The sequence below is a fragment of the Wolffia australiana genome, chromosome 1 (assembly GCF_029677425.1).
Source record: "Wolffia australiana isolate 7733 chromosome 1, ASM2967742v1".
NCBI lineage: Eukaryota > Viridiplantae > Streptophyta > Magnoliopsida > Alismatales > Araceae > Wolffia > Wolffia australiana.
In genome coordinates, this window is record NC_135835.1 from 4,042,036 (window position 1) to 4,069,391 (window position 27,356).

General features: G+C 41.8%; 1 protein-coding gene across 4 annotated transcripts; it reads right to left on the bottom strand.

The window, feature by feature from the left end:
• Positions 1 to 17: 17 nt before the first annotated feature.
• Positions 18 to 20,717, bottom strand: LOC144702501 (flowering time control protein FCA-like). 4 transcript variants are annotated; one of them, XM_078574567.1, is made up of 19 exons: positions 20,163 to 20,717; positions 19,323 to 19,393; positions 18,639 to 18,717; positions 15,929 to 16,011; positions 15,792 to 15,843; positions 4,180 to 4,241; positions 3,848 to 3,914; positions 3,689 to 3,768; positions 3,543 to 3,607; positions 3,372 to 3,434; positions 2,955 to 3,039; positions 2,797 to 2,880; positions 2,227 to 2,700; positions 1,282 to 1,500; positions 976 to 1,194; positions 844 to 885; positions 581 to 640; positions 443 to 488; positions 18 to 345 (listed from the first exon to the last, which is right to left on the bottom strand). In XM_078574567.1, exons 1-19 carry the CDS (start codon positions 20,659 to 20,661, stop codon positions 338 to 340), a joined length of 2,358 nt encoding a protein of 785 aa, XP_078430693.1. In that variant the 5' UTR covers positions 20,662 to 20,717; the 3' UTR covers positions 18 to 337. The 4 variants fall into 4 exon arrangements, with proteins under 4 accessions (XP_078430693.1, XP_078430688.1, XP_078430690.1 ...); XM_078574562.1 differs by having other exon boundaries at positions 1,282 to 1,497; positions 4,180 to 4,247; XM_078574564.1 differs by having other exon boundaries at positions 844 to 882; positions 4,180 to 4,247.
• Between the last annotated feature and the right edge of the window lie 6,639 nt (positions 20,718 to 27,356).

Genomic DNA, 27,356 nt, shown 5'->3' on the forward strand with positions numbered 1-27,356 from the left:
TCTCAATACCACTGGACTGACAGAATGGGCTAGTTTTTTAAGTATAAATAGGCCATGATGATGACGAGAATATGATCATGATGATGATGATGAAGGGCGAAGGGAAAGATGTGGTGCGAATTCTTAGAGAGGGAGGCTGGCCAGGCTGCCATTTTGTGTCGCCATCTTCTATCCCAACGTGGAGACGCAGGATTAAGATCACGGGTGGCAAAAAGAGAAGGCCCACCTGGATCAATTCCTTCTCTCTCTTAACATGCAGTGACTCGTCAAAGTTACTGCTGCCCTGCGCGACTTGAAACTAAGGCTGCACGTATTAAGGAGAGTTGTGGCCGATCTCTCAAGTGCCTGAAAAACAGAGTGAGAGAGAGAGAGATGGTCAGAGAGAAATTCGCTCAGAGAAATTGTTTTTACTTTTTTTTAATGCATCCGTTAAATGACAGACCTGCAGGATTGTTCTTCCACATCCACTGCTGAGCAGCTTGAAGACCCTGTGGGTACGAATCATGATTTTAATTTAGATTTGATAGAAAATCATTGATGGGAACATGAAAGATGTGAAAAAGGAGAGAGATGATGGGACCTGTTGGATACGGGCAGCATCAACTGCTCCACGCGGCCGCTGCTGAACATAGCCCAGATCCTGACCAGCGCATAACAAGAATTTGAGAATTTTTTCTGATGTTCTTCCAGTTATGCTTCAGTATATTCTAAGAGATAATGAGTATATCATCTACATTTTATCCGTGCATCGACTTTGGTGATTAGAACAATAGACACTACCAAAGTTACTTTATATTTCACTTTTATTTCACGGGAGAATGAAACCGAAAGTAGATACTTTACCTGGGACATCGGATTGTTCAAGCTACCCGGGGCTTGATACTGCTGAAGAAAATTAAGAACATCAGCAATGCTTAATCAAACCTAGGAGGACACCATGAATAGATGAAATGGGCACACGTCTGAGAAACTAACCATCATAGACGCCTGATGCCGCATCTGCATCTGACCTTGAGTTTGCTGCAGTTGACCCATTTGCTGCTGAGTTGACAACGATGCGGAACCAGATAACTGCGCCTGGGAATGGGCCTGGGATTGGGCTTGGGCTTGGGCTTGAACTGGAGGAGCTGCCGGTTTTTGCTGTGGTTGCTGCTGTTGTTGCTCAAATAGAGTCAGCTCCTCCGGCTTCTCCCACTGCAACGAAGGACAATGATCGTTGTTTCCATTGAGATTCAAAAATATGAAGAACTTAAGCGAACAAGGAGATCAACAATCCCCAACCTTGCTTTCCTTTGTCACGCTATTGTAGTAGTACTTGTAGCCTTCGGGAGAGGTGTGCTCCGTCCAGTTACAGGTAGTGGGTCCTGCCGCAACGGCGGATGAACTCACCAGGTTGGAAGCAGTAGAACCTATGGCTGAAGAACCTGCTGCTGTAGCTGTTGTTGTGACTGCAAGGCCACTGGAGACTGCCTGTTGCGTACTTCCACTCCAAGCAGGCTGCTAAAAAGTCCTCCGTTTAGAAGACAGAGAGAGAAAGAGCAAGAAATGAGAGGTAATAGTTAGTCAGAGCCCATTTCGTTTACAATTGGTATAGTTTTGAACTGATGTCTATTTTCATTGCAGGTGGCCCACGATCTATAAGTTGCCCACTATTTAGATTAGTCACGTGTGAAATTATTTAAGAGGCCCCCGACCCACCAAACTGTGACATGTACTAAAGCCAGTTAAGATGAGAAACGAGATGACTTTTTGCCAAACCCAAGATCAGAGCGGAGAAGAGGTGGCAACTGGGAGGGGCCATCTGGAGGATCTAGCCACTGATTCCTGTGAACACTGATCTTATTGCTCTCCGTCTCAGGGCTAAGTCGTCAATATCATTTAGAAATCGTCATTGTCCTTCTGGTCACGGACGACTACGATGGTGACAATCTCGTCCTTCTCAGCATCTTTAAGGATAAGCGGCCTGTGGCAGAAGGCACAGGGGCTTCATCCAACAACCGTTATTGCCCAATCCCCGTCTTCATCTGCTGCTAAGACGATGAAGATCACGATTTTGTCATCCTCATCCTAGTTGCCGAAGAGCAACGCAGATGATGACATCTTCATCATTATCAGGGTCATCTTGGCATGGACGAATGGCAAGTACGATGACAACTCTTTGTTATCTACTCAATGAAGACAACAAACACTAAATTGAGAGATGAGGAAGAAGGGATGACGGTGTACCTGCTGCTTAGTAGCTTGGGAAGGTTGCATCTGCTGCAACTGCTGCTGCAGCTGGGAGAAGGCTTGCTGAGTGGATTGAAAGGTTGACTGCAGGCTTTGTGCCTGCTGTTGCAGCATCATCTGTGTAGGAGGCTGCTGTACGGACTGCTGAAGCAACCGAGGGGAAGTCAACTGCTGTCGACCAGTAGCAGGCATACCCAAAGGTTGCGCAAATGGCTGGGACATTGGCAGCTGGCCGCCAAAGCCGGCCATTGGCGGACCAGGCAGCGGCTGGTTCAAAGAGTTTATGCCACCGGTTAGATGGGCCGGCAGGGGGCCCAAGTGCTGGCCCATTGGGCCATGCATGGAGGGCCCTTGAGATGAATAAGGTGCCTGTGGGGGATGCTGCAGATCCTTGGGGGACAAAACTTGCTTTTGCAGAGGCAGCCCTGGTTGGCCCATCATTTGCATTTGGGCCATCGATGGGCTGAAGCCCTGGAAAGCATTAAGAAGCAAGAGATTTAAATTTTAATAATTAAAACGCATTGGTACTGAATCGGAGAAAGATAGAACAGAGATGGCAAGGAACACCTGCTGAGGAATGGATGAGGGAAACGATGGGGGCCCCGGGAGAGAACCGTTTAGTGGACCGCCATGGGGACCAAGTGGGCCTGACTGCAAATAGAGGGTCGAAAAAAAGAGTAAGGTAAAACAGTTTAGGAATGAGGGAAAGAAGTCAAGCATCTCACATAGGATGAGGCCGGGTTGCTGATGTTTGATGCTACATCGCCCTCAGATGGACCACGCGATTGGGCGCTTGGTGAATGCCAGGAACTAGACGCATCATTTATAGGTATCATAAAGATAGAACAATAAGTCGGAAATATGGCAAAAAAAATAACCTGGGAAAAGCTGGCGAATGAAAGTTAATTTTAAAAAAAGAGAGACCACATTGAGAACAAAATATTGAATGACCCCCTGTACATGACGCAATAGACGACACAGCACATACTCACAAAAAGACATACCAAAAAGAAAAAACAGAGTTTCCAAATTTCCAGAGATTAAGGCAACACACTTTCATTGTGAGATATACCAAATGAAGAAACGCGGCTTCAAACATCTTATCCACTTTCACAGTTAAATTAATCCAAAGTGAAGAGTACCTTGGGCCTAATGGTGCTTGAGATCTCGGGCCAAAATCAGGACTACCAAAAGGAGCTCCACCCCTAAAACAACGATAAGATTTGAGATAAATTAGATGTGACGAAACCAAAAAATGTGATGTCCAAGGATTTACTAATCTTGTCAGGTTCAAAAGGGATATATAGAGCAACCTTGACTCTCCAGGACGAGGTTTCTTAGGGTCCGCAAACCTGACCGTCAACGGTTGATCACATCCCTAATCATCCCAAAGCAGCCAAAAAACACAATTTAAAACGACCAGAGATAAAGAATTTCGGGGACAGATTAGAAGTTTTACCCTCATTGTGTATTTTCCATTGAGGGCATCAATCGCCGCTGAAGCCATGTCCCTGTGGGAATACTTGACAAAACCACAGCCTGTGAAGAGAAAAAGGAGAAATAAACTCAAGAGCAGGAAAACCTCATCATAAGTTAAGCGAGACCATGTAGAACGTACCACGGCTTTGCTTCATGTCATCTTTCATGATGTACACGTCCTCAACCCGACCAAAAGGGGCAAAGATCTGCGATATGCATTTTGGAATAGTTCGTGACCACAGAAGAGAAGTAAAAAAAATCCCGACAAATAGTACGCTTATCTTATGTAAACGGCGAAACAGTTGCATAAATAAACACCTAAAAATAGATGTTCCAGTCTAATATCGAGTCAAAAATATTTTTTAAAAATATTGAAGGCACAAAAGAGGACACGCAAGAGGAAGCCACAACCCAATCAGCACAACAATTTTGCAATTGAGGGCGTACAGCATAATATAATAATAAACTTACATCTTCAATTTCTTTCTCCGTAGCCTGCTTGTTGAGGGAGCCAACAAACAACTTGAATTCCACTGCACCTAACAATATTAAGAGATGAGACTTTTCACTTTAAACTTAGGCAACATGGAGTTTCAACGACCAAGATGCATCGACCAAATTTGTAAAATTCGAAGAGCACACACTCAGAAGCGCAAAATGATCAAACACATGGATGCAGCAGGAAGCAAAAAGTAGAACCCAAGGTGAACATTGCAAAATAATCGACAAACTGGTACTATCTCCATCACATCAAATAACGATATTTACGTTAATTACTTCCCCTCCATGTTTTCCTTTTAAATAAGGCGGCCCTCCCTTTAGGAAAGCAGCTAATTTTCCATATGACCATTTTCCTATCTCGTGTCTCCTCTCTCTGTCTCTCGGCATATCTGCACACCGTTATGCTGGCCTCCCTCCCATCCATCCATCTCTTCACACCGTTCTGGTGACAATCTTATTATCAGCGTCTCTTCTCCCTCGTGAGCGATCCTATATCACAAATCGTTTCCTCATTTCACAAGCCTAAGATTATATTCCGACAGAATCTCAATCAGGGTCTTATCACAATCACCAACAGAGAAAAAGTTAAAAACTAGTCAAACACAACACCCTTGCAAGCATTGGACCTACGAGCATACTATTTATTGAACTCATAGCTTTTATGGGTGTAGTAACAATAAACAAAGACATTATTGAGCACCTTTGAATCAAGTTTCCCTTGAATAGGATAATAGTTGACATGAAAAAGACACCCAAAGACACGAGGCACAAGATTGGTCTTCCAGGGAATGGAAAGGGATGTTCATGTGTTTGGAAAAGGATCGACAGGGGTGTTCAAGTGGTTTTTATCCGATTGAAAAAAATTGATCACGGTTGAGAGCTGGATCTTAATCATGGCACACAAGTAAAAGAAATGACTAATATCCGACATAAAGGAGAAACGCCAGTATGTATTTGGTAGAGTAATCGATGAAAATAGCCTATCATCACATGCTTTAAGCGTAATGGAGCAAGGCCCCAACTTTATGAAAAAATCAATATAGAGAAGAGCAATGGGAATAAGAGCAGAACCAGACGACGAAGAACCAGACGGCGAACTTTTGTCCCTTGATGATGTTTAACAACATAAACGATGCATTTTAAAAAAGATTCAATATGATGCCCGTGAAACAGGTGAAAAATCATTAAGTTTCAAGGAAGAGGAGCAGTTAAAACCACTACGGAGAAGCCAAACTGATTAGCAGACAATATTGAGTGAGGCAAGTTAAGAAAGAGGAGTTGTCCACCACTCCAAGAGCTAGAGTGTTGTGGACGAAATAAAGACCACCATGCTTTCTAACGACACACATTTCCTGCCTTGAGACTTCGTCGTTATCAGAAACACAATCATTAACGGTCAGAGCAAAGGACATTCATTGAAACGACACGTCTTTACACATTTTTAGGACAACCTAGCCGTCATAGTTGACCTTTGTACTTCTGCTGTATATATTCTCTCTGACTATCAAGTAATTGAAGAGTGGTTCTTCCATTGCATTTGCCACTTACCATGGTAGTGACACGCATCGTCATTGGAAAAAACGGCTGTTATCCGAGTACTGAAATCAACATTTAAGGAGACAAGGTCGACTTGATGGTCGAGGAGGACAAATGGAAGGACGGCGAGAAAGAAAGAAGGACGTATCCAACCATGAGGTGTTCATTTGAATCGGGGGGAACTTCGTGATTATTATGTGAAAGGTTATAAGAGATGCAACAGCCAGAGTGAGAGCTCATTTGGGTATGACTATAATCCATTCAATCCTATAAGATGTAAAAGAGGCTGGCAAAGCAGTGAGAGAGGACGATTTTCTTTACAGACCCAAGATGCGGACTCCACCACAATAAGAGACTCAAGGTGGGAAACCGTTTAATCTCTTCCATGTGCACGTGAATCATTGCCAAGTCTTAGATTCAGGAGTAGGGAGAATCAAAGTCGATAGACCAGAAGCAGCAAACGACTCAGAGGACAAACCTCTAGGAAGAGGCTAACGCCATGTGACTGTGATGAGAAGGTTTACTACGAAATTTATAGCACATTATCGGCCGGATGGAAGTAGGAGGCATGGCGACGAAGGATGACCTGGGAAAGGCACTTTCCTCCAGAAAACACTACAGTCGACCCTCCCCTGGGGCACGACAGTATGACCTCTATTTATCTTTTAAAAAAACAGTGACCTCTATGGACCACAGGCATCCAATGCTCCTGCGCTGGAAATAAGGGCCATACGCAAATTAGGCCCAATAAGCACCTCACTCATGTCTGCTTTTAAGTTTTCCAGAGTGGTTTTCCAATAAGTTTTCCAGAGTGGCCATACGCAATAAGTTTTCCAAATAAGGAAGACCACCCAAAATGGTAGTCAAACCAAAAAAATATTAACGCCTTAATGCAGCCATATCGCCAGTAGCACCATGAGGAGTCTCCCCCAGTTCAGCTTGTTCATGTATCTACAATTGCTGATCAAGGCCCAAAATGCCTCGTCGAAAGAGATACACTCCTGGCATCTGCTGTGATGCCCATACTCCCTGGGCAAACTGACATGAGAATAAGAGGTGGGAGCAGTCTTTATCGTGCCTTGCACAGATACATTCTGCGGAAGCTGTCAGGACCCACCTTTTGCACAAGACTTGATTGACTAGTCGTCACCACCTCAACAACTATCAGAAGAGCCTCACCCTGACAGGACTGTTTGTTTCATCAACATGGAGCATGTGTTGCTGATTGTCGAGTCATCAATTGCTTCCCCTCTGATCTTTAAATAGGCAACCTTTCCAAAATGGATTACTGTAAGTCATGGCTCGGATTGCGCAGGAAAGGTGAAATACACCACAAGAACAAATAAACAAAATGGCTCAGTTCGTTTATTAGGTGTAAGTGATATATACAGTTGTATACGGACTGGATTAGTCACAGCCCAATACGAGGTACAATGGCCAGTGTAATGGTCAGATAAGGCCCAAATCGTGGATCACAAATGAGATGCACATGCTACGTTATAAAGCCATAATACCTCCCCTCAAGCAGAGGAATAGTGTCCGTCATTTCCATAGTGGCCACTAGAGTTTCATGTTGCTCTCTGGACAGACTTCTGGCAAGGAGATCTGCCAACTGGTACTTGGTGGGATCATAAGCTTGGTGGGAATGTAGAGACAATAATGATTTTTTTTTTAATGTAGACGATAATGATGAGTTCGGACTCTAGCTTGTTGTTGAAATAATGGCAATTGATCTCCATGTGTTTGGTACCGTCACACTGGATAGGATCATGAGCCAGGCTGATCATAGAAGAGAGTGACAGGGCGTGCCGACAAAAAACCAGCTCGCCGAGGATGCCTTGAATCCAAAGTGCTTCAGACATTCCCTAAATAAGGGCATCAATTTCTTTGTATAATCAATATTAATCTTGGGTTGACCACCGAGTTTGGGTGGTCTTCCCTCTTTTCTTTCAAAAAAAAGTCAATTTCATTGTATAATGCCTGGAGCTCAACAGCATATTCTGATGGAGTGTGATTCTCTGATCGCAGGGGGCACGGAACGCTCTACAAGATCTGCAATATTTATTCATCATCATGCATGACATATCTCTGTTGAATGAAGTCCCATATCTCCCTGATATGATCATACTCAGCATTTGACTTGCCAATTTTTTGAAGAGTGAAACAGCCAGGTGAAGAGAATATCCTCAAAGGGTGATGTGAAGAGAGTATCCTCTTGACATCACCATTTGGTATATTTTGGGTCATTGTCCTTAGGTGGATTGCGGGTCAAGTGGTATAGTTGACCCCCATAACAATGTTTATTGGACGTACTTTGTCCATTGGTAAAGATTGTCGCCAGTGAATAAATTGAGTGAGTGATTTGGGGCATGTGGGTATACCACTTTTTTCATCAAAGTCACTGGAGTAGCTCCCGTATCAGCCCAGGAGTGTATTCCCTCTTTAGCTGTCAATGCAGGATAATGTCTGTTAGACAGTGAGGCCCACTTAGGGCCCATTAAGCCCAGTCAAGATTGCATTGCTTCATGTTGTAAGGGTTGGGCCCATGTGTTATAAATGGGCCCAACCCACTTTCCTTATTTCTCAGTCTATGCCCTAATATGACCGTTGAATCCAACGGTCATATTCTCTTCCTCCGAGCCCTATAAACCCAGAACTGTACATGCTGTTTTTTGATTTTGATTTTTCTTTGAGTAAAAAAGGGATACTTTTGTTCTCATCTTTCTCCACGATAGTCGTTCGATCTATCATGGTATCAGAGCGCGATTGAAGGGTCCGTTCTTTTTTTCCCGTTCGAAGTTGAAGATCTCCGGAATCCGTTCCGGAAGTGCAGTTCGTCGATCGCCGGAAGTGTCGTTCGTTTTTTTTCGATTCGACGTCGAAGGTCTCCGGAATCATTTCCGGAAGTGCCGTTTGTTTTTCCGTCCGACGATTGAAGGTCTCCGGAATCATTTCCGGAAGTGCAGTTTGCCGTCGATCATCTCCGGGGAGTTCGCCGGAAATCTTACCGGCAACCGATCATCTCCGAGAAGTTCGCCGGAAATCTTACCGGAAACCGGCAAGTTCCTCTCCGGTCTCCGGAATCTGGTTCTGTGGAAGATTGGGTGTCACTTTCTTCTTCGCGGGGCATCCTTCAAGCTCGAAGCTGTTCATTGACTTCAGTTCGATTCTGCTGTCGACGGGGCTGATCGAAGACCTGTTCGGCGGTTGAGTCTCAAGCACTTCAGAAGGTGTTGACTCGCTCAAGGAGTCCCAAGTACTTCAGAGGTCACTCGTGCCCTCACTTTACGCATCTACATAGATTGTTTTTTGAGGTGTTGAGTCCACATGGGGGGCAAATCTAGATCCAAACGGGTGGAACAGGATCTAAAAAAAGAAGCTGAGCTATCATCCATACTCCAACCCATTGATACTTCGCTCCAAATCAGGCCAGTTTTACCTGATTTGGATATGAAGTACAACGGGATTAACGGACAGAAGTGGATAACTGTGGCTCAGCGAACACTTGTAGCAGCACGATTGGGCAGACATCTGACAGATGATCCTCCCCATGAGGATGAGTTTAAAATGTCTCTATGGATCCCGGAAGAAGCACTAATCGTAAATTGGATGATTAAGAATATGGAAGAAGAGCAGAGAGATGATTACATTCTCATAAGTTGCGTTCGAGATCTATGGGAAGAGATACAGAAGTCATGTGCCGACACCCATAGTGATTATCGAGTGATGGATTTGCGACCAGGAGCGCACACTGAAGCAGGGCAGTTTAACAATTTCGTCATTTGCAGCTAAGCTCAAGGCCATTTGGCGAGCTTGACCTCCTTTGGCCGACAGGAGACAAGACGTCTCCCTCGTACCTACGGGAAGTAAAATTTCGTACTCTGACCTTCTTGATTGGTGTGAATCCTGAATATGAAGGCCTGCGAAGCCAATTGGTACATCAGGAACGATTCCCGACTCTCTCCGAAGCAATTTCAGAACTACAAGGTGCAGAACGTCGGAGGAAGCTGAATGCAAAAGGAGAAGAGCCCACTGCCCCAGTCACAGTCGCACATTTGGTGAAGAAAGGAGAACCTCGGAACACCCAGAGCCCGGCTGTCACCGCTTCATCACAAAACACCAAGTCTTCCACGGTTCCCAAGGAAGGTAACCCCTCAGAGCCTATGATTTGTGGGTACTGCAGGAAGGAAGGACATATCAAAAGGGATTGTAGAAAGTTAGCCTGGAAGGAGGAGCAAATTCGGAAGGGAACCTGGAATCCGGGGCAGCAGAAGAAAGCCTACATGACTACCGAAGGAGGAGAAGTCACTCCTGCCCCGAAGGAGAATGAGGGCAGTGAACTTCAAAAGTTGATTCACATGCAGTCCGAAATGAACAAACTGATCCAGAAATTCAGCTCTACGGCCCTGGCCAAATCAGGTGAACACTATGCTTTCACAACTTTCTCTAATAATACCTCAATATCAGATCCATGGATCCTAGACTCTGGGGCGACAGACCATATGTCTCCCAAGAGAACCATTTTTAAAACTTATGAATCAAATCTGTACAATCACAAAGTCTTCACTGCTAATGGAGGGATCCTAAAAGTAGCAGGGAAGGGATCAATCCAAGTAAAAGGTCAAATTCTAGAAAATGTATTGCATGTCCCTGATCTGAAAGCCAATCTGTTATCTTTGACAAAGCTAGTTAATGATACAGGTTGGCGCTTTATTCTTGACACAGATCTATGTTTTTTGTGTGAAAAGGACACCGGGAGGAGGATTTTATCTGTTAGAAGGGAAGGAGGACTTCTTCTACTAGACGAAGTGGAGGAAGGGGCCCAGATCATCACTTTCCACACACAGAGTGCAGACAGGGCTGTACTCCTCCACCGAAGACTAGGACATCCATCCTTTCATCTCTTGAAACAAACTCACCCTACGTTGTTTAAGGGGATTAATGTTGAAACTTTGATTTGTGAATCATGCCAATTTGCTAAGCATAAACGAACTACCTACGCTAGAAATGACCATAGGACTTCCGCTGCGTTCGATTGCATACACAGTGATGTATGGGGGCCATGCTCTACCATGGGACTCCAACATCATAAGTGGTTTATCATCTTTATTGATGATTTCACTAGATATACTTGGGTATATCTATTGAAGTCTAAATCTGAAGTACCGTCAGTAATTTTAGCCTTTTGCGAAATGATTCAGAATCAGTTCAGTAAAGGGATTAAGATTTTAAGGACAGACAATGCAAAAGAATATTTCAGTGGAGAAGTAAATAATTTTCTAGAAAGAAAGGGAATTATACATCAATCCTCATGCGTACACACCCCTCAGCAAAATGGTCTTGCTGAGAGGAAACTCGGACATATTATGGCTGCTGCCCGAGCTCTGTTATTTCAAGGGAATTGTCCCAAGTTTTATTGGAGTGAAGCAGTGACTACTGCTACACATCTGATAAATCGTACAGCATCTAGGACTCTGAATTATAGTGCACCTATAGATCTCTTGTCTAGGGAATTTCCTAATATCAACTTGAAAACTAACCTGACAGCCAAGGTCTTTGGCTGCCTAGTATATGTTCATGTTTTTAATGCAGGAAAAGTGGAGCCTCGAGCCATCAAATGCATCTTTATTGGGTATTCCTCTACACAGAAGGGGTACCGCTGCTACCATCCCAGCTCAAGGAAGGTGTTCGTCACCGCCGACGCAGTCTTTGATGAAACCAAGACCTTTTACGGTGAAGCCGACAGAATTGAAGGGAATCTGGGAACCATAGCGGAAGCAGGCCAGTTCAGCCAGGAGCCAGGAAACCAGAATATTGGTCTCCTCCCCAGCCTCCACGAACCGCAAGGAAGCGTCCACAATGGACCCGACCTTCAAGAAGATGAAGATCCGTTGGCAACTGCTGAAGAGGAAGACCAACCAAATAGTACAAGTCCTCAGGAAGAAGAAGATGCTTCGGGAACAGCACAGCTTGTGGATAATGATCCACAGAATGCCGTAGCACCAACCAACAATGGTTGGTCCATTGCAGTCAGCAAAGGAACGAGAGAATGCACCAGCAAGAAGCGATATCCAGTAAGCCATTACGTCTCCTATTCTCGGCTCTCCGTCGAATACAGTAAGATTATCTCTGCCTTAATGGCAGTCACTACTCCGAAGAATGTCAAGGAAGCATTGGCATCCCCAGACTGGAAGACAGCCATGGATGAGGAAATGCAGGCCTTAAAAAGAAATAATACCTGGGAAATGGTACATCTACCACCAGGGAAGAAGTTAGTAGGCAGCAGATGGGTTTTCACACCAAAGTACCATTCCGATGGTACGATTGCCAGGCTGAAGGCCAGATTGGTGGCACGAGGGTACACTCAATCCTACGGGATTGACTACACCGAAACATTTGCCCCAGTTGCAAAGTTAAACACCATCAGAGTCTTGATTGCCCTAGCAGCAATATTCGATTGGAAGCTCTACCAGTATGACGTGAAGAATGCTTTTCTACACGGAGAACTGGAGGAGGAAGTCTACATGGCGCCGCCCCCTGGATACTTGGATGACAAGGATGTTAGTCGGGTTTGTCGTCTGAGAAAGTCGATATATGGACTCAAGCAGTCCCCTCGAGCTTGGTTCAGTAAGTTTTCTAACACTATGACTGCAGTAGGGTATAGTCAGAGTGAGGGGGATCATACATTGTTCATTAAGCACAACCCGGATGGAAAAGTCAGCATTCTTCTCGTCTATGTCGATGATATTATCATCACTGGAAATGACACCATGGAAATTCAGCAACTTGAAGTCTATCTGGCCAAGTCCTTTGACATCAAAGCACTCGGACCCCTCACTTATTTCTTGGGCATTGAAGTGGCCTACTCAAAGTCAGGTATAATACTGTCTCAACACAAATACATCCTTGATTTGCTAAGGGACACCGGAAAATCAGATTGTCGTCCAGTTGCCACTCCCGTTGACGTGAATATAAAGCTTCGAGCAGAACAACATGCGCAGGACGCACCCGTGGACAAGCACTCATTTCAACGTCTCATAGGGAGACTTCTCTACTTGAATCATACTCGTCCCGACATTGCCTTTGCAGTCAATTCCTTAAGTCAGTTCATGACTGACCCTCGGGAATCTCATCAGAGGGCAGCTGATCGCGTGTTAGCATATCTTAAGGGTTCTATTGGTCAAGGTCTACTCTTCAAGAAAGGAGGCACTCCCACCGTTGTACTGTATACCGATTCAGACTATGCAGGTTCATTTGAGGACAGTCGGTCAACCTCCGGATATTGCAGTTTTCTTGGGGGAAACCTTGTAACATGGCGCAGTAAGAAGCAAAAGGAAGTCTCGCTATCAAGTGCAGAAGCCGAACTTCGGGCACTAAAAAAGGGCGTGTGTGAAGGTATGTGGCTTAAGGACATTCTCCAAGACTTGCATTTGTTCCCTGGAGAGGGGATGATCTTATACTCAGATAGTAAATCGGCCATTGCGATGGCTAAAAATCCGGTCCAACATGAACGTACTAAGCATGCTCAGGTAGCCAGACACTATATCAAACAAAGCATCGATGAGGGGTACATTGTTCCCCACTATCTTCCGACAACAGAGCAGGTTGCCGATCTCTTCACCAAAGGCATTTCAGGACCACAGTTTCAAGCACTTGTGTCCAAGTTGGGAATGTTTAACATCTACTCCCAACTTGCGGGGGGGTGTTAGACAGTGAGGCCCACTTAGGGCCCATTAAGCCCAGTCAAGATTGCATTGCTTCATGTTGTAAGGGTTGGGCCCATGTGTTAAAAATGGGCCCAACCCACTTTCCTTATTTCTCAGTCTATGCCCTAATATGACCGTTGAATCCAACGGTCATATTCTCTTCCTCCGAGCCCTATAAACCCAGAACTGTACATGCTGTTTTTTTATTTTTATTTTTCTTTGAGTAAAAAAGGGATACTTTTGTTCTCATCTTTCTCCACGATAGTCGTTCGATCTATCAATGTCAAAGGAAAAAATATGATTCTAAGACAGATTTCACAGTTCAACAGATAGATGTCTAAGTGAGAAAAGAAAACAACCGCAACAGGAAGAACGAGAACACTGTCGGAAGGGAGAGGTGTAGCGGAAGTATAGCCCAGTGGAGCAGGAGCAGACGTATCAACACCTAGTCAGTAAGGATTATGAGTTGGAAGACACTACCACTTGAGAAACGTAGACCAGGAAAGAGCCCGTCAAAGATGTAGGCAGGGATATACAGGTAAAAAGAACACCGGATATGTGAAGCACCACTACCTCGATACAAAATTCAAGGAGAAAATAGAATGATGGTAAATGTTTCTTCTGTCGATTAGAGGCTTGGATGATATGGGAGAGAGAAAGTGAAATACATCGTAAGAATAAGATAAACAAAACAGCTCGGTTCATAAATTTGGTTTAAGTGATATATACGGGTGAGTATCGGACTGGATTAGTCACAGTCCAATCAGAGACACAACGGCAAGTCTAATTGTCAGATTAACCTCAAATTGCGTGGCACTTGAGACAAGCATGCTACATCATAACACTATAACATTTAAAAAACGCCATTTTCTAATAATCTTGTCCTTCAGTCATGTAAAGTGGTATTTAAACCAGTTTTACCGAGTAAAGAGTGTTCGTCTTTCAAACCACAGATACTCGAGCAGTTGCTCCAAAGAACACCTGTTCAGAGACAAGCTTTTCACCCTTTGTAGGAGCATAATGTAGAGACGAGCAGATGGAACCCGTGGGTTAGGACAGAATAGAGACGTCAGAAGAGGCTATAAAGATAAGTAACGGCACAGTCTACAGTTGACCCCAAAATCAACCAGAAAGACTCCCAAGAGACTTGGCCTGAGGCAGCAGATGATTCAGCAGGAGACTATGAGTCATAGCATCACAAACTTCACCAATATTCCGAGGATCTTTCCCAATTTCAGAGTTTTGAAAACAGGTATGCAGATCAAGTACTAATCACTCCCAATAGGAATCTTTTATTCTGGTGGTGACGGCAGGGAAGGAGATAGTGACAAAAGGGGTATGGCATTAGATCAACCGAGGTAAGATTAAGGTTTACATGCTCCTAAAAAAAGAATATGATTGAAAAAGAATACAGCAGCGAAGTTGGTTGTGTCTGCAGAGAATCAATGAGTGGCAAAAGGCACGTGAAGTGTGAGAGAAGTTAAAGGGCCAATGACCGTCAAAGAACCAGATGCTCCACTACCATGTAGAACTTTACTGATTGATGGGAAGAACCTTGCCAAGGACAGCTCACTGGATGAGGATTGCGACAGTGAAAAAAAATGCAAACAACTTCACTCAACTGTTAGGGTACTGTTCGATTGAATGAAAAGAAGGGAGAGAGAGAGAGAGAGAGGAGAGACAGAGAAAGAAGGGAAACTACATAATGAGTACACATGTTAACTAGTTCCATGCTGAGTGATTGACCCAATAGACTGGGCATCTCTAATTGGGCCAAGTATTTACAAAATAGAGGAGACAAATAAAGGCCCATCTATGGAAAAAGGATTAAAACAACCGTTTATATCTTCCTAGCAGATTATCTGTAGTCTGCGAATACAAGTGAGTCAGCTAAAAGGGATCATTGGTTAAATCTTACAAATAACAAAAAGGATAATACCCATGGAGGTCTACGTCAATTCACATGGCTTTTATGATTCACGATCGAAAGCAAAATACGTACAGCACTGAATGAAAAATATAAAACAGAATTTATGCATTTGCATTACGTGAGAGCAAGGTGTCATTGATGAGCTTAATTTTGATCATTAGTAAAGATGATAGAGTTGACAAATAGATAAAAAGACAATATGCTAGTATCAATCAAATAGAGAAGTTAATGGAAACATGGATGACAAATAATACAAAGCTACAAACAATATAAATCGTCTACTAAGAAATGACGCTAATGAAATGGAAGAAATAATTCCAATTGAAATCAATATTTCCAGTTATATAGAACTGACAGCTTGAAGCACCTATTTACATATGGAACGAATGTTTCAAACAATTACAGCTTACCAAGGCGTTCACGCTCTCCATCAGCATATCTCACTTGGATAGGACCGTGTCCCTAAAAGCACCACCGCCAAGTTTCATCCTTTGTCGGATCAAAATAAACGAGAACCATGCTTAAAAAATAAGAATATATGACTTACACCAGGCAACGTAAAATGATTGTGCAAAGCTCTGATTGCTCTGTCAGCCTCCATCAGCGTCTCAAACTTCACGAAGCAGCATCCTGTTTAAGTATAGCCATTTCATGGTTCTAAACAATATGTTCATGCTTACAAAATGATGGACTATATGTTATTTTTGCAAGGTCAAAGAGGAAAGAAGCTTGAATACTCATTTAATCCTGAAAATCGAGTCAAAAATATGTGAAAACAAAACGCACAACTAAGAAAGACGGAATTCAAAATCCCCATAATCATGAACAAGCCATTGAGATCGAACCCTCTAAGAAAATCGCAAACAGTTTGCATTCCGATTACGTGAAATGAGATGCGTCACTTAACTATGAAGCCAACCAGGAAGGATAAAGTTATTTAAGCCCACAAGGTCGAGGGCCTCATGGCATCATGGTTCGCTAGAGGGGTAATCAGTTAAGGGAGGGGTTGGCCAGGCGGTGAAGAGAGTTTAACTATCTCCACATGTAACTCCGGATGGTTACCGCTTTGTCGGGTGACCGCCTTAAATAACTTTTCAAAAAAAAATCATCCAGGGAAAATCTATGGAAAACCTGAATGGAGAGGCTCCAAAGAGATAAAAATGAACAAGTCAATAATATTTATGTGTACATGTCTACGAAGAATATACATGTCGCGAAGGATCATCATATTATACTCCATACACAAGGATTTAGAAGTTAACACCACAATATAATTATATGACACCACAAATAAAGTGTCATTAAACCAAGAAAACAGTATTCACATCTCCCCAGTAGAGACAGTTTTACACCCATTCACACTTAGGAACTGAAAAACATTTAGACTAATATGGCAAGGAAGCAAGAGAAAATCTGAAATGCTCCAGTTCCCATGATATCACCACCAGCCACTTGACCCTTTAGATCATCGATTACCAGACAATGCGGGAAATGAGCTATCGATAAAATAGCAACTCATCAGGTACACATCCATGAAAATAGAATCCCATAGATCATCCAGCCGTAGACAATAGTACACTAGTAGATGACACCAAAATTCATATGCTTGACGGCAGAAACTCTGCCCTCTGGATCGGAAATGGCAGAAATTGCCAAGTGGGTCTAGAAATCTACCATCAAATTCAGTAAGTGATATGACAGAAAAAAAGGATTCAACTAAGATGTTTGATATCTTTAAAAATAGGTTGGAACAAAAGGTCAATGACGGTAGACAATGCAGCTTCCCAGTAAAAACTGATAAACACAATATACACATCCAGTGAAAGCGCCAACTGACAGCTGCATGAGAACTGGAACAAATAGGAATCCACCATTGGCGCATGTTGTGTAAATCAAACGAAGAATAGGTGTTTATCCATTTTCTGTTGGTCGAGCAAGGAACATAAGAGTGGAACATACTCAAGTGATTCACAGAAAATGGATCGAATCAAATCCAACTTTCAAATGAGATGATAACATGGTCGATACATCTGCCACTGTATAGATGACACTAGTGATGCTTCAACATTCAAAGATTTGACTAACAACCAAAAGTTGAAACGGCCAGGACGCATCTATCACACATTCGGAACAGTCATCGTACCAGAAAGCTGCATATACACACCGCACACCCATGTTCAAACAAAATGGCGCTTTAATACCACTGACAAATGCATCTCAGAGACTTAACCAAATGAAAAGCTGTACCATCACACTGATGCCATCAGACAATCCCCCAACATCATTCGCAAACAATGAACAAGAATTCAAACAACAAAACATTCTGACCACATTTCCAGAAACCCAAGTATGTCAAAAAAGGACCTAAATTTTCAGGCAAAGCTTCTGATGACAACAGGCCAGAACTCATTCGACATTTCCACACGTTGGTACATCCACAATCACATGGCCAAAGGGAATAAGTCACAATCACTCACGTGCTATCAAGAAAGTACCATGCACAGTTTTCAAGTAAAATCTACAGCACACTGTCATATTCGTGGTTGATCAACAAGGATGCGAAATTCAATTCTCGGCGATTGTGAACGCAAGATACCAATGCAGACCCATATAAAGTGACTAGGCGCAGCCTCACAAAGCATGTCCGTACACTGGCTTCGGCTGGCTGATCCAAAACATTCTATAACAGAAGTACGAAAATAAGAGGGATCTAGATTTAAATATTTGGTGTAACCAATTCAACGCATATGGTCATCTAGAAATACGAAAATTCATCCCACAGTGTACTTGCACAACAAGATGAATATCATTCAGATCCATAGTAAGAGTACTGGACACATTCATGCGGTGGGTGGCAACGACTCACATACCATTCAAGACAAGAATAAACTGAATGGGGCATCCATTTGTTCTTTAATTATGTTTCATGAAATCCTGCCGTGCCAAAAGATTCTCGGAACTATTGAAAAGCAGAGAAAATAACTAGATTGGTAGACATCTATGAAGATTCTATCATCATAGATGGCAAGGTCATTAAGCGTTCAGTGTTCAGATACATGAGTGAGATGCAACGGCATCTGCTACATGAAAAGAAAAAACTTTTCACAGAGGTCGAACATAATGAGGCTACTGCACCCAACGACCCAAGAGAACAGATCCAAAACCCGGAGCTATGGTGATCCAGTACCAGCCTTATCCCTCTAACAAAAGACCTGCAACAAATCAAAAGATAATAATTTCGAATTGTATATGCTTACCTTGCTGCTGCCCAGTCCTCCTATCCTTGATTAACGCGACTTCAACAACATTACCATGTTCCTCAAACAGAGGTCGAATCTGAAAAAAAGAGGATTAATTCAACCCGTTAGTGACTGCATACATTCATTCTATATCTTCATGAGGAAAGTTTATGAAACAGAGAAGAAAGCACTAAATAACTCCTAATTGGATAAAGGTTTAACAATAGTTTTCCCTCAGACATTTCTTGGGGAAGTTTTCTTTGAAAAAAACATTTCTTAGGAAGCTAACACATAATACTGTTGGTATCGGTCTGAGATCACTTAATTAGCTTTATTTCTATTTCCCCCGTTTATCTTTGTTGGTGTAAACTTATGAGCTTGACCTATAAAGGCCGATAACGAGTTCCCAGTTAAGAAAGTGGGCCCGCCTTAGAGGCGAATAATGTACTCTGCAATAAGTATGGTATTTGTAAGACCCTAAAATAATCAACGACATTTTCTTTTCATTCTAGCGTTTCCTCTACAGGAGCCGAATGCCGCTAAATTCCAAGAGGAACATGAGGACGCAGGGGCACAACTGGAATATTCCGTCTGTCTGTTAGCAAAAAACACCATGGGTATTCGACAATTTACAAAGCATAAAGAAAGCGAAAAGCTATCTATAATTTACGAAATAAACTTCTTAACATAAGTGTTGCTTACATCATCTTCAGTCGCAGTCCGAGGAACAGAACCAACGAAGAGCTTTGCGAAGTTACTTGATTCGGTATTATCTGTAAAAGAAAAGAGGGCATCAATAAAACGCTAGAACGCATTATCTTCTGAAGAAATCGCACTGCTTACAGCAAAACATGAAAATTACTTCATGTATTGTCAACAGAAGCACGGAAGGAAATGTCATAAAAACTGAAGGATTAGAAAAATTAAAAAGTTCGCCCAGATTAATGTCAGTCGCATCTTTAAGATGCTACCGCAAGGAGCTCCACTGTACAGATACCATCGTGGATAAATAATAAAATTCATAAACTTTGTCTATAGAAGATTGATGTAACTATTACTGTAAAATGGAAGATGAGCATGGATCCATGTCAACATAAAAAGGCTGGCCATCTTTCACAGTCGAGTAAGATTCGGGTACGACGGAACCACCTCGAATTCCCGCACAAATCAACTGATCTGAAAACACGTCTAAGCATGGCTAAAAGCACGAATGGCATCCAATCATAAACGCAGACATCACAATGTAATCGTGCCCAGCAATGACCGAAACTGTGTTAGCAGCTAACTCCAACAGAACAAACACAAGACCTTCAAGACAAAAATAACTGAAAATTTTAGCATCAGATCGACACATAGCCTCTAAAATTCACTTCCAACAAAGTCAAAGAAAATATAAACGCACGGAGCGAGACCCATTTCGATCAAGAAACTAGCAGATGGTCCGCTGAAACCGGCGCACAAATTCAAATTGAAGAAGAAGATCAAATCTCAAGCAAACGGGCACCCCCAAAAATCCTCCAAGAGCAAGAATCAGAGACATACCAGGAGATCCTCCTCTGCCGAACGAAGAGAACCCGCCGCCACGCCTCTGCCCGCCAGCCATAGGCCCATGAAGGCCATGTCCGACGGGTCCACCGGCCCCATGGCGGTACCCCGCCGGCCCAGCTCCGCCTCCCGGACCCATTGGATAATCCGGCGGCCCCTCTCCAGCCCCGCCACGGTAAGGATGAAATCGACCACCACCAGGGGGATAATCATGCGGACCTCCGCCGCCACCTCCACCGCCGCCGCCGCGGAAAGAGTGTTGCCGCCCGCCGCCGCCGCCGCCAAGGGGATAATCAGGCTCGCCGCCGCCGCCGCCGCCACGACCGCCGCCGCCGCCTCTGTACGGATGGTGCCGACCGCCGCCGTCGAAGCCGTTTCCGCCGCCGCGAGGCTGAGCTTGAGCCGACTGCCGCTGGCTCGCCGGCGGGCCGTCCGACCACCTCGACGGCCCTCGTTGCCGATCTCCTCCCCCTCGATCTCCTCTGTGCCTGTCCATCCTCTTCCCCCGTCCAAAACCCTAAAATTTCCCCCAACCAGAGCAAAATAGAGAGATTGACAGAGAAAGCGCGCGCAGAGAACGAGGTCTATCGAGAGTCCACCGGATCTACGGCTGTCCGTCTCTGGATCTGATTTTTTCCTCCGAAAATTTGTGAATATTCTAAGACGCGATAAAATGAGGAAAATAGTGTAAAGAATAGTGGATGAGTGGAGAAAGGAGTATGGTAAGTATGTATGATCATTGAATCTAAGTTTTTCCCCTCTCCACTTAGGGGTATGCATGACATATGAGGGGAAACTTAATGAGCATGCATAACGTGTGAAACAAAAAAGAAACAATTTTCCCCTCTCGTTAATTTTGCTCCCTTTGTCCATCTAACTTGAAGAACCTCGTGAGAAATAGAAAATAATATCTTTTATGTATAGGAACTTTTAAGTTTTTTCGCTTCTTTGTTTCTTCCTTTCTTTCTTTTGTGTAGCATTTTTTCGTTTTCTTTTGTTTTGCTTTCGAGAATCTATCATGTTTTTGGATGGTTTAATTTCGTTGCATAGATGTCAACGCATGAAACAATTTCAATTTATTTTTTATTTTATTTGTATTCTTGAAAATTATTCAAGCATTTAATTGATGTCGTCATCCAACATCTGATATCCGACTGATATCCGATATCGTCATCCGACATCCGAATACTGGTAAAAACAGATATCGAAACAATACTGTCCGATATCCGATTCAGCATGTGTCTCGATACCGTCATCCAATACTCGATACAAGATGGGTGACCTCCAGTTTGGGGTAAAGCTCATCTGGAAATGGTGAATGCTTAAAGAACCTCACTTGAACAGTACATCATATCTTCGACCTAGTGAATATGAGTTTAGAAGTTAGATTCTTTGAGTTTAGAAGTTGGAATTCCTCGAAGATTCTCTGCCTTGGTCCACCACCTATTAATGGGTCTCACGATATCGGAATCTGAGCTATATCATGTATTGTCATGTGGTTTTGTGGCATCATTATTAGGATACCATGTATGATTAGGTGACATCAGAATTACATGTAATGGATTGTAGGCTAGTGGAGATTAGTGCACGGGATAATGGTGAGATTGTGATGATTATTATTGGCTTATGTACTTTGTGGGTTGATTCATTGTTGGGTCCACAATATTCAGGTGCCTTGTGTTGGGTTCTATAGGCCTTGATACGGATGAACAAATCAAAACATTTTGTATCAGAAGACTTAAACGGAATCCAACGACATCATTAAAATCATTGAAATGAAATACCTCATCACATATCGCATCTGTGATTCTTTTGATCCTCGAACGAGTCACGTAGAACTGTTCATACGTGCATCCTCTAAAAGTATCCACGCGGTCCTCCACACATCGTTCTCGTTGATGAGCCCCGTTCAATCTCTATCGTTGTCGTTACACCATCCCAATCCTAGCGAGAGTGGAGAGGAAGTGTGGAGAGAAAGGAGAAGTTGGGGAAGGCCCCTGAACAATTCTAGCCTGGGTAAATTTCATTAAGGGCCTTCCTCTAAGTAGGTATTTTTCATAAAACCCCCGAACTTAAGTATATCTTTAAATGTCCAAAAAACCATTTGCGTGTGACACTCTAGGCCCATGTATCAGTCTAGTTAACGACTCTAGTGGCTCAATAATCTTTATTGGCCTTTCAGATTAATTAATTATATCATCATATAGATTAATTAACGTCGGATCGATTTAACCCAATCGATAGGTTAAGTCTCCAATACGTGGGGTGCCAAGCTACACATCGTGCTCAAAAAGATATAGAGGAGTCTATATCGACTCACACGTGGAGCATGTTCACCATCGGTTGCCGTGCATGTATAATCCCTTATCCACTTGATGCTCCTAGGATGACTTAGGATATGGTCAACTATCAAACCCTAATCGGTCATCCAAGTTAGTACTAACGCGTTCAGAAGTCATCGGAGAACTCTTCTCCAATATCTCACTGTCTTCGCCAAGGACTTAATCACATCGTCTTCGTTGAGTTGTCACTTTTTATACCGAGGGTGGACGATCCCATCTTGACCATTCAATTGTCTTCGTGAACTTTTTGATGTACCCAAACTAAGACTATTTAGAATCCCATGATTACGGACGCGTAGGTCATAGTCAAAGTACAACTATCCGTCCACAAGACGTATTTGGCGTCTCAAGTCCAAGGACCACTTACACAACCCTGACGTGAATCAACCTGATTGGCAATTTGGTATAATATCATTAAGGGGTTCGTACGGATCAATTCAGCGAACTCTTTCCACTAAAGAGCACCCACTATCTATCCTTAGTGTCTCAACAATAGTGGCCACAGGAACGGCCATACTCATCATACGAGTGAGTCTAGATATTGGTGTTCTATCTGGATACTTTGATGTCTTTTTCTTGTATCCTTCGAATATGAATATTTAGAACACATGCTTAAAGATTAGTGATCTTCCTATTAAGATCGCATCATAATTCACTAAGTCAGATCATGTATTCATGGACTTCATTATAAGCATCACACGTGCACCATAATGAATATGTTGTATCGATGAACATAGAATGAGACATGAAATATGTAATTGGCTTCCTGACCACATATATTTCCATCACCTTATGGCCTAGTTTGAGCTAGAGTTAACAATGACGTATGAAGTATAGATAGATCTTCATTTACCATTGATTTGTGTTATACAACCTTAATGGCTGCTATATAATCTGAACTTATCATATAATGGCGTGTCTTATTCGCTTGATAAGGTGTAGGGAAAAGTATTATAAACTATCATTTTAAAAAAGTTATCAGTTACTTCAAAATGCAGGCGATCGAAAAACTCAAAAGTAGGATGTCAATTATGTCATTGGTATTTTATTTTAATCAATAATATTTATTAATATTAATTTTGAGGAATGTATAGAGTTAATGGTGAGTAAGGATTGTCTCCTTTGGAAATGGTTATTAATAATGTAATACTACATAAGTGACGATTAAAGAGGTGAGATTGGATACTTAAAAAATATGAGATAGAGACACAAGGAAGATGGTTAGATAAGGGCGAGAGTTGATACTTATAGAGAGTCTACGAATATAAATATGAAAGATGGAAGGTATAATACAATGATGCAGAGAGAAAAGGAGAATTATAAATATGAAATCAAGCGACGATCACAATATGAAAAGAGGGATGGTCATATGGACATGTTTAAAAGTGGATAATAGTTTTAGGATGTCATTTGGATGAATATGTGAATGGATCTGTGCAAGACACCAGAAATTAAGATGGAACAACATAAGGTGATGAACAAATCCCAGGTCGTCATGTTCTGCTAGGAACATAGAAATTTAAATATGCAATTAAACTCATCCTCTCCTTTGTTGCTGGTCCTCAATCAGCCAAGACAACAAGAACATCTCCCAACTCAGTCTCTTTCATCGAGCCTACTAAATGTAGGAAGCAATTTTAAAGGTGATTTTTACAACGTCTTGCACGTCTGCTTTGGATCCACTGTCCGTCACCAACAAGGAAGGAGAGAAAATAAATACAATCACAGACCAAATTTCACAAAATCCAAATCCTAATATCTGATGTTATAGAAGACTGATCTCATAAACTTTGATGGTAGGTTCGTCGTTCGTCCTTGTTGTGTCGTAAATGTTCCCAACAATTCCTTCCCTGCAATGATTGCTGTCATTTTTTAGGTTGTCCTTGATCCACTTCTTGCAGTATGACATGAGGTTTGGCGTATAATAAATAATAAAGTTCAACGTCTATTAAATGATTATGTGGCAACATGTATACCAGGTCTCATCAACTCCTTTTTTGATAGTGGCCAGCGGCACAAGGACACATGCCCTTAAAAAAAGGTAATGTTTTATATAATATTTTAATGTGTGATGTGGCAACATGTCTGCCATGTGTCACAGTAGTGCATTTTTTGATCTCATCCAACGATTTTGTAAAGCACAAGCACACACATTCTGGTACATGTACAGACTTTTCCAAAACAAGTATCAAATTTTATTGTGCTGGCACATGTTCCTCTAATTTGTCTATGCATTGACATTCATTGTGATATAAATCTCTTTTTGTGCATGGCACTTCGACCTTCAAGTTAAAAATTTAAAAGTTATTAGCTTATGATTGGACTTTTTGCAATGTTTAGCTGTGATAATCTTTGTCAAAAATCACATATTGGTGCCCATCTAAATAGACCAATTGGCAACACTTTATGGGTGGAAAAAAATCATAAAACCCTATAATAATTCATAAAAAAGTATTCCCATTCATAAAAATCCAGATATACTTGTCATCGCTTAAAAATAGTGTCTCGATGAACATAATGTTATAAAATATATTATAATTATTTTTCTTTAGAAAATTATTTTTATTTATGAACATGATGTTCGAAAATTCTACAAATTGCTAAAAAAATGCAGGAAAACAAAAAATCACGTGTTATCAATGAGATATCATCATGTGAGAGGAAAGATGCTCAGACTCGGCTGTGATGCTGCTATGAAATGATCAATAACTATGTCATAAGCATCGTGGGAAATGAACTACCATACATGGCGCTAAGCTCCGTGACATCGAGTTATGAAATTGTGGACCACACGAGTTAAATTTACTTGTCAATGTTCATATTCCTTTATTTAGGGTGAGAATATTTGAGTGAATGATGAAGGTAAAAGTTTGTTTGCAGTAGTGTCAACTTTATCTTAACCCTACAATTATTTACGATAGTGCCTGATGGACATTTTTTTGCATCATGTGGTTTCTTGATCATCGTCTAGTCGATGATGGGTGTAATGTAGTGGCAACCATTACTATTTGATGATTGGATGCGTTCGTATCCTCCTCAAAATGTAGCTGTGTTGACTTAGCTCGATCAATGGATTACTTGTGGCAAACATTGTCTAGTAAGCAGTATCGCATTTTGTGATGCCATGGCATACAAAATGAAAGTGTTTCTATGAACTAAGCTACAAGAGGTAGGTGATATAAATATACACTATTTAAGTGGTTTAAAGCATACACTGTTTAAGTGGTTACACATTTCAATAGGCATCTTAAGGGACATATGTATGGCCTACAAAATAATTTTGTGTCCCACTTATTATCCAGCATTCATTAATAAAAATTATATTTATTATTATATGCATGTGATAATGAAGTATTAGAATATTCACAACAATAAGTGAATTACGATGACTGGATTAAAAAAATGCATCTTAAATAATCTTATTAATCAGACTACAACGACACTATCTACTCCTGCTCGTATGATGTGTCGTTGATCCTTTAACCATTTGTGGGGAGACATTCTAGAAAGATAGTGGGTTCTCTTCAGGGAAAGAGTTCATTGAATTGAACAAATACTTGGATGTTATTATATCTAACTATCAATAAAGTTATTTCACATCACAATTGTGTAAGTGGTCTTGAGACATCAGACCCAAAACATTTTTTGGATAGGCAGCCGTGTTTTAACTATGACTTGCAAATATCAAAACCACAATATTTCAAATAATATTAGCTGGAATGCATCAACAAGTGTAACAAGGTGATTCTATGGTCAAGATGTTTTGATTTGCCTTTAGCATAGGAAGAGATCGCTCAACGAGTACAATGTGATGAAGGTCTTAGCCATGATAGTAAAAATATCCGAGTTATCTAATGATTTCCTCATGCATCAGTCCTCATTAGAATGATTGCTTAGGATTTGACATGTTGAGGACCTTGTCGATATGATTAGAGTTGGACACATGCAGTTACACGAAAACTCAGTCAAGGAACCAAAATGATAATGGTGTCGATTGTGTGTAAGGTGATTCAATCATGAACTTTTTCATCTTGTTTTAAAGGTATAATACAAATTGTTTGATTCTTCTACGTGAATTATCCTCATATCATTGATATTGACCTTGACCCCAACACACGTCACATGGTGTAGTTCCAGGAGATTTTTTATCTCAAAAAAGAAATCCAGGAGTTTTCACAATCCTATAGAGTGACATTTGAAATGATGTTCATGGTGTTGTGTCAATCATACCAGATGAGACTTTCCACGATATTCTTAGGCATCATTGTGGGGCCACCCAGATTCCTAATGAGCACAATCATTGGTGTGTACTGATCTAACAGGATGAAAAATGTAAGCTGCATATATGAAATAATGGCGGTCATGGATGATTATAATAGCTTGGCTAGGCTCCTACGGCTGAAAGGCTTGATTGTTGCCTTTAACCTATTAAAGGGCTTGCTTATAGTAATTTAAGAAGGATATTATCTTGAAAAATGGTTCCTCCCGAACCTAAAAGCATTCATAAAAAACTTAACTGCAATCAGCTTCATTTCTGAAAGACTACATGTTACACTCCCCCATGGCCAAGACTGGATGGGAGATGATGAGGTATTAGAATTTAGTGATCAGAGAATGCATCGTTAACAAGTGCATCGATTAGCTAAGTCCATGGTTCGATCATAGAAGTATCCTATTTTGCCTAAACAAACTTTCTATACATTTGATGGATAGCATCACAAGGCACAGTAATCATGGGTTAACGAAAAAAAATGATGGCGATATAGTATTTTGATATATGATATATTTTACAACATAAAATGAGAACTTACTATTTTACAAGGCAAAATGAATTACGTTGAAATCAAGG

Excerpts from the sequence above, each read along its gene's own strand:
- LOC144702501 (XM_078574558.1), bottom strand. The coding sequence starts at position 20,661 with ATGGACAGGCACAGAGGAGATCGAGGGGGAGGAGATCGGCAACGAGGG. Across the intron at positions 19,394-20,162 it reads CGGCAGAGGAGGATCTCCTG|ATAATACCGAATCAAGTAAC; the intron begins GTATGTCTCTGA and ends TTTCTTTTACAG. Across the intron at positions 3,769-3,847 it reads TGACATGAAGCAAAGCCGTG|GCTGTGGTTTTGTCAAGTAT; the intron begins GTACGTTCTACA and ends TTCTCTTCACAG.